Source organism: Scylla paramamosain, chromosome 3 (genome assembly GCF_035594125.1).
Source record: "Scylla paramamosain isolate STU-SP2022 chromosome 3, ASM3559412v1, whole genome shotgun sequence".
In the NCBI taxonomy this organism is placed as follows: domain Eukaryota; kingdom Metazoa; phylum Arthropoda; class Malacostraca; order Decapoda; family Portunidae; genus Scylla; species Scylla paramamosain.
Genome location: NC_087153.1, coordinates 18,300,491 through 18,315,000, shown reverse-complemented (window position 1 = coordinate 18,315,000; position 14,510 = coordinate 18,300,491). Strand labels below are relative to the sequence as shown.

Below are 14,510 nucleotides of genomic sequence, written 5' to 3'. Positions count from 1 at the left end.
TGGAAACTTCACATCTCATCTCTAGCTAAAACGGCTTCTATGAAGTTAGGTGTTCTGAGTTGTCTCCTTCAGTTTTTATCATGCCCCCAAAGCTGCTAACTCTGTACAGGGACCTTATCCATCCATGTATGATGTATATATGTATGCTTCACATGTATAGAAAGGTTGCACTCATACTGCTCTTTTAGACAGGATGGAATCAAAAGCTTTTCGTCTTATCAACTTCCCTCCTCTAACTGACTGTCTTCAGCCTCTTTCTCATTACCGCAATGTTGCATCTCTTGCTATCTCTTACCGCTATTTTCATGCCAACTGCTCTTCTGATCTTGCTGACTGCATGCCTCTCCTCCTTCTGTGGCTTTGCTGCACAAGACTCTTCTTTCTCTCACCCCTATTCTGTCCACCTCCCTAATGCAAGAGTTAAGCAGTATTCTCAGTCATTCATCCCTTTCTCTGGTAAACACTGGAACTCCCTGCCTGCTTCTGTATTTCTACCTTCCTGTGACTTAAACTCTTTCAAGAGGGAGGTTTCATGACACGTATCCTGTAATTTTTTACTACCGCTTTCGACTCTTTGGGGACCAGCACTTCAGTGGGCCTTTTTTTATTGCACTTTTGTTGCCCTTGGCCGGTGCCCCTCCTACATAAAAAAAAAAGAGCAAAGAGCAAGAAATATGGCAAAACGAGCTAAATACTACACACGTTATCTCAGGTTTGGGGAGAAGTTGGTGTCTGATATTGGCTAGTCCTTTCATCATGGTATGGTTTCGGCTGTCTCATTATCTCAGCAGCACAAATAATACTTGCTCGATTCTTTTGGGGATTTGCCAGATAAGCTACAGAAAGACAAGAAATAAATGTGAAAGCACTGAGAGCCTAGTTGTGAGTATTTAGCTTATAATAACTCTTCTTTAGAATTTGCATCACCTGATCCTGTGGATATTGTTAGCTTAAACACTTACGATTAATGTTTTGTTGGACGTAGGTACAGCACATCAAAATGTATCTCTAGAGGCAATTTTAGAATGTGCATCTCTAAAGAACTGCGGGAGCATATACCGAGTCCTACATTAAAACGACTGATGAACACTGGCAACTCAGCCCATTGTGAATACCTAAATTAATTATGATTTGCTTACAGGTTGAGAGGGAGTGCGTGGAGGAGGGTGGGTCAAGTGCTAGAAGAGCCCCACGGAAGACACATTTGTTTGGGTGGGTGCCTCGGATTTTCCTCCAGGCCCTCACCATGACTTTCCTGGCTGAGTGGGGGGACAGATCTCAAATTGCCACAGTTGTAATGGCAGCAAGAGAGGTGAGGGTTAGAATTATTTGTTCATAGTGTGATGTTACGTCATTTTGGTAGACAGTGTTCACCGACTTTTGTGACCTGATTAAGTACTTTTCTGTTCCTGGCAACATGGGAGGTGATTATAATTTTTTGTCCATTGAGTGATTTTATTAGGTTTGGTAAAACAATGTTCACTGATTTTTATAACCCAATCTGTTACTTTTCTGTTGCTGGTCTCAGTAAGATGACTACACAATTTTCTGAGTTTCTATATAAGTTATTTATTTGTAGAAGTCCATACTTTTGTTATTGAAACAGCCCTTGGGAGCACAAGAGAGATGAGTGGAGAAGCTTGGGAAAGGATTTATCCAGCAATGGAATCATAGAGGTCTATGATGATAATACATACATACATATACTAAGGCTGTCTCCCCAAAAAGTTAGATAGGCAAGACAAGGCACATAACTCCCACATTCACACACACACACACACACACACACACACACACACACACACACACACACACACACACACACACACACACTCTTGCCCCATTGATCCCCAAAGGAGAAGAGAAAGTACTTCTGTCCTCACTTTACAGGGATCAATCACACAGCTTGGATAGCTTGGAGTGAGGCTCTTGGGAGCCTTTTCCCTGTAGTTAATGTCACGATCGCCTACTTACCTGCGATCGTACGATCCCGGTTATCTCTCCAAGAAAGTGGACGTTACACTGATCCCGGAAAGTTTTAAAGGTCTGGATTTTTAAAGGCTTCGAGTGCCTACCCGACCTATCCGAAATCGTCAGAATTATCTCTTACTCCACCTTTACCTTGACTCAGCACACCTGGAATTACCTCTAATACCAGATTGTTGTTGGGGGTGTAGAAAACACGATTATTCTATGTTACAAGCACATATATTAATACTAATAATAATTCACAAACAACATGAGGTAGCACACGTTACTACATGACGTTCTCGTCACTTCCCACGTCACCAGAACCCGTTTACACCTCCACCAGTCACAGAAATGTTTCCCCTCAACCGCAGGAATTTACCCGGACCCCATTTCCGCGTCCCCAAACAATAATTCCCGTATTTCACCTCCTCAAACCTCACAAGAGATTACCATTATCACCAAAGATTACCCATAACACCATAACATCATCCCCAAAATCACCAATACACCACAACACCAACTTCCAAGGTTAACACCACAACCTCCTCTCACAAAATGGCTGCCAGTTTGACCTATGACCCCTTCCAACAGCGTCACCGGCACAACTCAACAACCGAATTTCAGCGGACAAGAGCTCTTGGTACCACAAAAGACTCACTAACCTGATCCTGGATATCAAGGTTATACCGCTACACCACTAATACCTCCACAAACTCACTCCATCACCAATCCACACCAAAATCCTCCCCTGAGAAACGCCACCTTCTTCCCTACTTCACGACCCAAGGCGTTCTGCCTTTTCCCCTCCTTGGAATGTGTTGTTGCCCACTCAAGCTCCCCTCGTTTTCAACGTATTTCACCTCAATTATACTCCCTTCCTTATATATATAAAGATATAGAGAACTTAAGTTATGAAGAGAATAATACTACATGATATAAAATGGGTAAATAAGCCTTACACTACTTATAACAATAATAAGGATAATGTCCGAATGGCAGTTAACTGGAACACGGGGACACTAAGAAAACGTGATCCCATTCAAGGTAAACTCGGCCAATAACATGACATTAATACATAGCAAAAAGATAAGACATGATAATAATGACTGTAATCCTGCTCTTGAGCTATGCATTTAAAATGTTACATTTTTGTAACATTCTTAGGTAAATACTCATGAAGCACAATGGAAAGCACAGGTAATGCATATTAAAACATTATGAATAATAATGAAGGAAATGTTTCCAGGATGTGTATGGTGTAGTGCTTGGAGGATTGCTTGGCCACTTCCTGTGCACCGGCCTGGCAGTAATTGGTGGCCGCTTGATTGCCAGTAAAATATCTGTCAGAACAGGTAAGTCCCTAGTGGCATTTTTATCATGTTACCAAGAAAATGAGCTTTTAATGTTCATACACATATATGTACAAATACCAAAACTGTCTACTCCAAAAAGGAGAATAGCCAAGACAAGGCAGTAGACACCTGCCGAAACGATAATTACTCCCAGTGAGGTCTAAAGCACTGTTCAGGGGGTGCTGTGAACTTATCATTAAACCCAGCTGTGACCTCACTGAACGTTTCCCTTTCTGTCTCACAACACAAGGGGGCAGTCACAGCCTGCCCTCTAAAGACAACTCTCTTCCTCCACACAAAACTACAAGCACCTAATAACACACACACCCTTCACTCAAAAAGTTTAAAATCATCATGGCGACTCCTACACCAGCCTCGGAGTCCCCATCTGGGGAGGGGACCATAAATGTCCCCAGGTCAGACTGCCTTTCTGTCGACGACCCTAAGTGTCTTGACACCCCCCCTCAATTTTTTCTTCATTAACTTCTGCAACATTCGCGGTCTAAGATCTAATTTTCAATCTGTAGAACACCACCTCTCCTCTTCTAAACCTCATCTTCTTTTCCTCACTGAAACTCAGGTGTCTGAGGCAACTGACAGTAGCCCCTTTTCTGTTCCCTCCTACTTTCTCTATCCTCATTTTCGATCCAAAGCTGGATGCTGCGTTTATGTGCACAATGACTTAACCTGCTCTTGTGCCCACGCTCTTGAATCTTCCGAGTTTTGCACCATCTGGCTACGACTACAGAGTCACTCTCATTCTAAATTTATCTGAGCTGTATACCTCTCTCCTAACTCCTCTGACTATAAGAAATTCTTTGACTACTTAACTTCCAAAGTGGAGCACATTCTGACCCTCTTCCCTTTTGCAGAGATCTCCATTCTTGGAGATTTCAATGTTCACCACCAGCTTTGGCTTTCCTCTCCCTTCACTGACCATCCTGGTGAACTAGCCTACAACTTTGCTATCCTCCATGACCTAAAGCAATTGGTGCAACACCCTACTCGTATTCCTGACCGTCTTGGAGATAAGCCCAACATTCCCGACCTCTAATCCTTCTTCTTATGCTGTCACCCTTTCTTCTCCGTTGGGCTCCTCCGATCACAATCTCATATCTTTATCTTGTCCTATCACTCCAATCCCTCCTCAGGATCCCCCTAAGCAAAGGTGCCTCTGGTATTTTGCCTCTGCTAGTTGGGGGGGATCTGAGGAGGTATTTTGCTGATTTTCCTTGGAATGACTACTGCTTCCGTGTCAGAGACCCATCTTTGTGTGCTGAGCGCATAACAGAGGTGATAGTGTCTGGCATGGAGGCATACATTCCTCACTCTTTTTCTCGTCCTAAACCTTCTAAACCTTGGTTTAACACAGCTTGTTCTCGTGCTATACATGATAGAGAGGTGGCCCACAAAAGGTACTTAAGCCTTCCATCACCAGAATCTCATGCACTTTATATCTCTGCCCGGAACCATGCCAAGTCTGTTCTCCAACTAGCCAAAAACTCCTTCATTAACAGAAAATGTCAAAACCTTTCAAGATCTAACTCCCCTTGTGATTTCTGGCATCTAGCCAAAAATATCTCCAATAACTTTGCTGCTTCTTCTTTCCCTCCTCTACTTCAACCAGATGGCACCACTGCTATCACATCTATTTCTAAAGCTGAACTCTTTGCTCAAACCTTTGCTAAAAACTCTACCTTGGACGACCTATCTCCTCCACCCTCTGACTACTTCATGCCACGTATTAGAATTCTTTGCAATGATGTTTTCCATGCCCTCGCTGGCCTAAACCCTCGGAAGGCTTATGGACCTGATGGGGTCCCTCCTATTGTTCTCCGAAACTGTGCCTCCGTGCTTGCACCTTGCCTAGTCAAACTCTGTCTGTCAACATCTACCTTTCCTTCTTGCTGGAAGTTTGCCTACATTCAACCTGTTCCTAAAAAGGGTGACCGTTCTAATCCCTCAAACTACCGTCCTATTGCTTTAATTTCCTGCCTATCTAAAGTTTTTGAGTCTATCCTCAACAGGAAGATTCTTAAACATCTATCACTTCACAACCTTCTATCTGATCGCCAGTATGGGTTCCATCAAGGCCGCTCTACTGGTGATCTTCTGGCTTTCCTTACTGAGTCTTGGTCATCCTCTTTTAGAGATTTTGGTGAAACTTTTGCTGTTGCCTTGGACATATCAAAAGCTTTTGATAGAGTCTGGCACAAAGCTTTGATTTCCAAACTACCCTCCTACGGTTTCTATCCTTCTATCTGTAACTTCATCTCAAGTTTCCTTTCTGACCGTTCTATTGCTGCTGTAGTAGACGGTCACTGTTCTTCTCCTAAATCTATTAACAGTGGTGTTCCTCAGGGTTCTGTCCTGTCACCCACTCTCTTCTTATTATTCATTAATGATCTTCTAAACCAAACTTCTTGTCCTATCCACTCCTACGCTGATGATACCACCCTGCACTTTTCCACATCTTTTCATAGACCTCCAACCCTTCAGGAGGTAAACATATCACGCAGGGAAGCCACAGAATGCTTGACTTCTGATCTTTCTAAAATTTCTGATTGGGGCAGAGCAAACTTGGTATTGTTCAATGCCTCAAAAACTCAATTCCTCCATCTATCAACTCGACACAACCTTCCAGACAACCATCCCCTCTTCTTCAATGACACTCAACTGTCCCCCTCTTCTACACTGAACATCCTCGGTCTGTCCTTTACTTATAATCTGAACTGGAAACTTCACATCTCATCTCTAGCTAAAACAGCTTCTATGAAGTTAGGTGTTCTGAGACGTCTCTGCCAGTTTTTCTCACCCCCCCAGCTGTTAACTCTGTACAAGGGCCTTATCTGTCCATGTATGGAGTATGCTTCACATGTCTGGGGGGTTCCACTCATACTGCTCTTCTAGAAAGGGTGGAATCAAAAGCTTTCCATCTCATCAACTCCTCTCCTCTAACTGACTGTCTTCAGTCTCTCTCTCACCGCCGCAATGTTGCATATCTAGCTGTCTTCTACCGCTATTTTCATGCTAACTGCTCTTCTGATCTTGCTAACTGTATGCCTCCCCTCCTTCCGTGGCCTTGCTGCACAAGACTTACTTCTTTCTCTCACCCCTATTCTGTCCACCTCTCTAACGCAAGAGTTAACCAGTATTCTCAGTCATTCATCCCTTTCTCTGGTAAACTCTGGAACTCCCTGCCTGCTTCTGTATTTCCACCTTCCTATGACTTGGATTCCTTCAAGAGGGAGGTTTCAAGACACTTATCCACCAATTTTTGACCACTGCTTTGACCCTTTTATGGGACTGGCATTTTAGTGGGCATTTTTTTTTTTTATTAGATTTTTGTTGCCCTTGGCCAGTGTCCTTCCTACATAAAAAAAAAAAAAAAAATTCACACCACTTTCTTAGCCTCTCAGCCCCAATGGAGAAGAGAAAATATTTATGGTTTATACTTGTTTGTTAATACATAAAATTATGTTATTGATTAATTTTTTGGAAAGTAAATTTCATATAGGTGAACTGTTGAATTGGATAGGGGGGTTGGGTTTGGAGGAACCACACTTTGGAATGGCCACAACATATGAATAAGTTGTTTTGCTGAATAGAGGACAACACTACCAGACATGGGAAGTAAGTAAGGTAGTTGTCATTCCTTGGAATATTCCTGTAAGCATGGGAAAACAGTTCTTGATATTGGAGCTACACATGTATAATTTCTTGATTTCCCTTACAAGAAAAATTCTGTATATGCCCTTATTAGCAGGGGATCATATTGATGTTTGATCCAGTATATTTTTACAAAGTAATAACGTTTGCAACCTTATAGATAATGACTGAATATTAGTGAACTTATTACATATTAACCGTCTTTTCTGCTTGTTCTTTACAGTGACAATCATAGGCGGTATTACCTTTTTGGTGTTTGCAGCATCTGCCTTGATAATTGGGCCTTGAAAATAGTGTCCACTCATCGCTACACTTGAGGTGGGAGTTGTGTTGTGCAATCATTGTTATGTTCACACTTTATTCAAAGAATCCTATAGCCATTCATACAAACTCAGCTAGAGAAAGACAATGTGCTATATTTGTACTGTAGTTTATTTTTTTACTTTGTAAATTATAAGCTGCTGTGGTGTTGTGTGGTAGAAACTTCCAGGGCTGAAATGTTGCTCTTTTAGCCATTGGTATAGGGAGTGTTGGCCACAGAATATGAAGTAACTTAAGCTTCACATATTCTCATATAAGTTACCATGTCATTGTGGATTGTACCTATACTACATTGTTATTTTCAGTAGTAATAATTATGTTTCAAGAACATGTGCTACTGGATGTGCAGTGTCATATTTTTAATGTAAAATATTTTCAATTTTTTGTGTTGAGACAGTAATGCCATCTTTTTAGCAGTTTAGGAATTTTCACTTAGTTACTTAAACTTCATGCCTCATGTGATACAGAACCCTGCCCATGAACTGGATCAAAAATTAGAATTTGTGATGTATTACAAGCACTGAATCATTTATCTGGCTTCTAGAAATTTGGCTGTTTTGAAAGACTGGTTCTTCATCTGGTGGACTTGTGACAGTTTACTGCTCATGTCTTTATTTCAGTTTGGCTTGTTTGGTGCATGGCAGTTTAAGCTGCACATACATAACCATTTCTACAATTTCATAATCATTTGTCACAATTCATCACAGTTTTCATTTGATATCATGTGGAAAGCCAACGAAAAGACAGCCTGCTCCTTGATAACCTCAAAGAAAGGATGTGGCTTTTGATATTTTGAAGAAAGTAATGTTTCCCATGAAACTTGATGAAGAGTGCTCCAATGTGGCATGTAGTGGATACTTTGGTATTGGGACATCTTTTATATATGATATTAAAAAGTAGAAGAAACTCATTCAACTGAAATTCTACTGAGACAGTTTTTTAATTGAATGAATAAACATCTGAAAACTTTGCATCAGTTTAAAAGTGCAGAATTGGATAGAGTGTCACTTGAATGGATTTGCTAGCATCAGACTGGAAAGTTTCATGTTGAAACTGTGTCACCCACAGGTTTCACTAATGGCTCTCAGGCTGGTGTTGCATCCTTTATTATAGACAGTGGATCCCTGTTGTTATAATCTTCACATTGCATTTTCACATTGTGTGTTGAATATTTTCTACTATGTGTGGCTGTATTAATTTTTTGCTGCTGCCATGCCCTTTATAACCTTCCTTCTTGAAAAGACCACCATGGCATTTCCTTGTGCAGTGGTGAAAAATGCTCACATGTGAATGTCTTGTAAGGGAGAGTAAAGGGGAAAAGAGATGCATCTGGAAGGATATTGGCACTCTCAGGAAGAGAGATGAGGATTGGGATTGTGAGCATGCAAACTATGGTGTGGTGACATACAGTGTTGTCTGCTTTAAGGCTGTCAAGTGGATTAATAAAGATCATACCACACACTCTACAGCCAAATTGTGACAGTAGTGCCATATCCCTTGCACATGATAGGAGGCCACTGAAAGAAAGAGAGGGATTGAGGAAATTGGAAATCCCTTGCTCTGTATTTTAATTTTTCCAGGGAGACAAAGTGTGTCATCTTATCTGGCTCCCTGTTTTTAAGGGATCTCATCCTGATATGTAGTTAAATATATACATTTGTGTTGAACCCTGCTCAAAAAACCTGAAAGTTGAGAAATTTAAATCATCTCCAGTCCTGACATTGCTGGATAAATGGTACAGTACTTGTGTGCACATGTTATTCCATTTGTCATTCTAAATATCTATAGAGACTAGACTTAAAAATTATTGTTACATCTTTTATTTCCTATTTATTCTTTTTTTATTCAATTCTTTTGCATGTAAAGGAGACTGGTCAAAGACAACACTTCTAAGGAAAAGATATGTTCAATCTTCATTTCTGAAAAGCAGGTAGTAATTGAGTCCCCAGAGAAGGCCAGTTTCCTTGTGTCCCTGTCTTGACCCTCCTTTCTAAAATTAATTTAAATTGTAAGACAGATAGACAAAGGTAGTGTTCCAGAGTTAACTTGTAGTGGGGCTTATAGAATGGGATGTACTGTTTGGCAATAATAGGTTTAATTTTACAATTGTTAGCATTTTCATAAAAATTCAAGATACTGAGATGAAAGTATTATTGTGTTAATGTCACTGTGTTGTGAAAATGTTTTGAGGCTGCTCAGAAAAAAAATTATGAAGGTGATCTTTCTTTTCCCCTGTATATGGCATGTTGCTATTACGGGTTGTATTTAGCACAGCATCAGGAAAGGTAAATGGCCATTGTAATGGTCTCATTCACTGAATCTGGTGATGTGTATTCATGCAATGTGTCTGGCTTCATTTCATACCCTTCCTTATATGTATAAATCATACTGTGATTGGCCTGTGAGTGACATGGTTATGTTTTTAAGGGATGGGAAGGGAGGCTTGGTAGATGTATGTATCTGTGTGCATGTGCTTGGGGTTGTGTGTGTGTGTGTGTGTGTGTGTGTGTGTGTGTGTGTGTGTGTGTGTGTGTGTGCTTGCAGTTGTGTATATGTGCATTTGAGAGAGAGAAGGAAAGGACAGATAGATGAACGCGCGCGCACACACACACACACACACACACACACACACACACACACACACACACACACACACACACACACACACACACACACACACACACACACACACACTCATGACCCATCCCAGATCACCACAGGAAGTGGCCACTTCATCTGATACTGATCTCTCTCTACTCGTCTTTTCCCTAACAAGGTCTGTATACCTGGATGTTGTATTCTTATATATATGATACTTTTCTGGTTAGTCTAAAAGAATGTATGAAGTGTGTGTGTTGGGGGGGGGCTGTGGCTGGGGTTGGGCAAGTGGAAGCTTCTTATTTTAGCTTCCTTTCTTTGCTGGGAAGGTCAGCTGGATATATGTACATTTATGTATAAATACAAAACATGTATGTTAGGGAAGGGGTGCTTGTGTATTTTCTTATTTATTTGATTTTCATTTCATATAATTTAACTTATAATTCTGAAGTTGTTCCCTCCAGTACTTTTAACATAACACTGGGAAATGCAGCCCAGAGTTATCAAAAGCTGGGGACCAACCACTGCCTTACATGCATGCACAACTCATCAATAGCACTGTACCAAACCAAACCAGAGACCTCACTCCTAATTCATCTTGCAATGTTTTCTCTCCTTTTTGTCAGTTGGCTGATTTTGTAAATAGGTGGTGGCTTGGTGGGTGAAGTAAAAAGAAAACTAATAAGTAAATGAAAGTTTCATGTTATATGAGTTTCATAAAGATCTTGGTACTGAATGATTATTTACAAGCTGGTTATCATCATCATCATCATCAACTTCTATGACTCAACTGCAGGACAAAGGCTTCCTCCCCAGTGGTTAGATGCTTATACAGGGAAGGCAAGTCATTTTAATGGGCTGTAAAAGATTGAGAGAGTGAGAGAGGAAAATATGGAGTTGTAGTTTTCTCTAGTCTCCATTCATGTTCTTGTTAATTTAGCATTCTCTGCAGTAAATTATTTATGGCTTACTTCAAACAGTATTTTATCAAGATTTTTTTTTTATGTGTTAAAATGTGAATGTATGACTTTTTTCAGTGCTGCATTTTATGAAGTCTTATTACTGTGTGTTATACTTGTCACTGAAAATGTGTTAGTATTGTTAAGGGAATGTCATTTGGTTCTCATAAAAAAATAAGTATAAAGTATGATTCATAAATATATCAGTATCATGAAAGGAGAAATATCAGAGCCAAAATTGGTATTTTACAAGTATAAGGATTTTATGGTTTTGCTTATGTGCAAAGATTATTGTTATGAAAGTGTTTTATTCATTTGTTAGAAATGTTTTACATTATCATTAGCTGTATCTGAAGTATAGGGAAGCACCAGAGCAAAGAAAACTGGAAACGACTGTATGACATATACTTCACCCAAGTGAAGTATATGTCATGTATTATGATGCTCACCTACTGTGTGCACTCAACATTTTATGTCAACCCTCAATTCTCCAGACTTTATAGACAAAGGCAATGAAATAAGGTGATGAGTGATCAGCTGTCCACCTATGGGGTGCAAGCTTTCTGCCTTAGATAACCTGCATGTAGATCTTATTATCTGGTGTTTTATTTACTATAATTTAATGCATTACTTAACCAGTAACATTTTCAAAATATTTTTTTTTTTATGAATTATGAAAACCATTTTTGGATTGCAAATCCAAAAACATGAGGAGTCTGGAATACTCCATGGTACCTACTTTTACTTTATATAAATTCAGAATAAATTATAATTTTGTTTATTTGTTCTCTTTATTTATTTATCATATTTCACTAATTGATTTATTTGTTTATTTTTTGTTGCATTTGTGTGTGTGTTTGGTATGAGAGGTAAGAGCAGTAACAATAGCAATGGGCTGAAATCCATAGATGACCAAGTCATCAATGTAGGCTGTTATTTAGCATTATATTGTAATTCCTTTCATTGTTGATTGTATGCCATATCAGCCCTATAAAGCACCCTAATAAATTGTTATATAAAAATTGCCTCTATGTTATTGCAGAAAACACTACACAATTGACTGGATATTACTACACATTTTGTGTTGCATACTGTCATTAATTTTGTGTTGTAAGATGTATACATCTTCTGTTCATTTCAAATACAGGTCAACCATCACTAATCCACCAATCACCAATCCAGAACTAATTTTGGCTAGTGTAATTTCAAATTTCCCATGTTGCTGTATCAACCTACCACTGCTACTATTTGTTAGTGCTACTTAGCAGCTCTTTTAAACACCAAGAAACATTTCCAATTTGTTTTCTCCATTTATTAAACCTGCTTAGTTTTACCTTCAGCTGTGGCTCCAGTGACTAAAGGAAATTATTCTTCTTCTGTATATTATCCATAAAAGATAAGGTTGAACTTCTGAAAAGACTCAACAGCAGTGTATCTGTGCAAAGTTTGTGTGAATTATACAGCATTGACTCTTCAACAGTTTATGACTTAAAGAAACAAAAGAAAAATTTCTCTCTTTGCTAACAGTCTGGGCTGTAGTGATAGCAGTGCATGATCCCTGGTGAGACTATATACATGGGACTCTTGTGAGGACTGTTGATCTGATGATGCTTTGAGGCTAAGAGAGATGTTGAGATGGGTTAGGTATTGGGTGGAGTTGTAGATCATAGCTTTATTGTGAATAGTTCAGAAATATCAGGGTCATTCATTTGGGCTTTTCTGATGGCTGTGTAATCTTCAGATCAAGAAAACCCAGTTAGTAGCACTGCATTCTATATGAGAAAGGTTTTATGGCATAAGACACAAGTTCCAGGTTCCAGGGAACTCACTTAATGTAGCATTGCTCTTCATAGTACTAAATCATTAAACTCTTGGAAACCTTCACATACCATGGTTATAAAGGTCATAACAATGGTAGGTCTCATAAAGTCATCCATTGGAGTTGCATAACCCATAGTATTGTGGATGTAGGTTTAAGGGATATTTGACATCAATATGTGTGCTGGAGACAGAATTTTGATCTTCAGACTGCTGATGCTCCATGTCTTGTTTTATTCCTGAATGACTTGTACACTACAGCAGGCAAAAAAAAAAAAAAAAAAAAAATAGCAATGTCTCTGGTAACAAGTGCCTTCACAGTCATGAGGTTTGACAGTTACTGATATGGCTCTGGATTGTGTGGCCAATTGACCTGTGTTGTTATGAGCAGATATATTCAAAGTTACATGTGATTATAGAAATCTGAATAGCTTTGTGGTCTGTTTCACTAGACAACCCATTTTGTTATCTTTCCTTTTACCAATGCAAAATAGAACTTTAATGACGAACATGAGCTTAAAAAGTTTTGCCTTGCATTTGTACATAGCAGTGATGTGTAAAGAAAGAAGCATATACCATAGTTTCATGAGGATTACAGTGTTACATACCCATGTTCTTGATAAACTTATGGGACATCACTGTTAAATATGAAGTAGAAACAAAACACTGCATACTAAAATACTGTTTATCTAGAAAAAATAGTTGATGCTATTAGTTAATACATACCGTAACATAATTTTGGTAGTGTGTTCATGTAACCTACTCTCAGATACTGGAAAAATGTACCAGCATACCAGTCCATGTATTATGTAGCTGATTTTCATAATCAATTTATTGTTTTTAAATATAAGATTATTTAATAATTAATCTGAGAAATGACTCATATTATTAGCATACATTCTGTATGATGAATCAGTCTTTCAGTGTTCAAGATTTGGGTTTTTTTTTTAAGTTTAAATTTGGGAAAGGTAGAGAGAGATGGTATATATTGGTGGTATTACCATTATTGCACACGCCCTCCATGTGAGCAGTCCATCTCGTCCATCCCACTGATGTTCTGTCTGGGGTATGGTGGGGATGACTTCATGTCCAGTGGTAGGACTGATAACAATCTCCATAGTTGTTTTGTACATACATGGTACATGTAAATGTGTAAGATAAATAGATTACCATGAAATGCTTTTATTTATTAATCCACATATATTCATTCCTGTGCTTAAAGACTGTATTTATAGATTTTTATGATGCCATCACAAAATGATGAAAGTCTATCTTCCATTTTTTCCATTATTTATTTATTTACTTATCTACCTATGTTATCTAGTCAGAGACAAAATTTACATTCATCAGACTATTTTTAGATCAAATATGTTGTACTCTCTCTCTCTCTCTCTCTCTCTCTCTCTCTCTCTCTCTCTCTCTCTCTCTCTCTCTCTCTCTCTCTCTCTCTCTCTCTATATATATATATATATATATATATATATATATATATTTATATATATATGAACGAAGATGTGACAAATGTCTAATTTAACAATGTATTACTCCTAGTGACCAGTGGTGTAATGGAGCTGCGGAGCACACTCAGATCTCAGCTTAGGATCTAGATAATTAAGATAACTCAGCCCAATCAGCCCTCGGACTCGAACTATATAACTGTAAACATCCTTGAGCTTTCATAGGTGTTTTTTGATACTTTGTAATGCAAGAAATTCGCAATTTACCTCATTCGCTCTGATTATCATTCCCCCATTTCCCAAGGAGCAAGCATGGGATCGTAGCAAGGGGATTCGGAAAGCGGGAGGGAAAGGCACGGATCACT

At 39.0% G+C, this 14,510-nt stretch overlaps 1 protein-coding gene across 3 annotated transcripts in view; it reads left to right on the top strand.

The window, feature by feature from the left end:
* The window catches only part of LOC135092124 (putative divalent cation/proton antiporter TMEM165), a 21,940-nt gene extending 8,075 nt beyond the window's left edge, over window positions 1–13,865 (top strand). For all 3 annotated transcript variants that reach the window (XM_063990375.1, XM_063990355.1, XM_063990366.1), the window contains 3 exons: window positions 1,142–1,312; window positions 3,218–3,323; window positions 7,216–13,865. In XM_063990375.1, the coding sequence (XP_063846445.1) occupies window positions 1,142–1,312; window positions 3,218–3,323; window positions 7,216–7,280 (342 nt within the window). In that variant the 3' untranslated portion in view covers window positions 7,281–13,865. The remainder of the gene's footprint in view (window positions 1–1,141; window positions 1,313–3,217; window positions 3,324–7,215) is intronic.
* The last annotated feature ends 645 nt before the right edge of the window (window positions 13,866–14,510 follow it).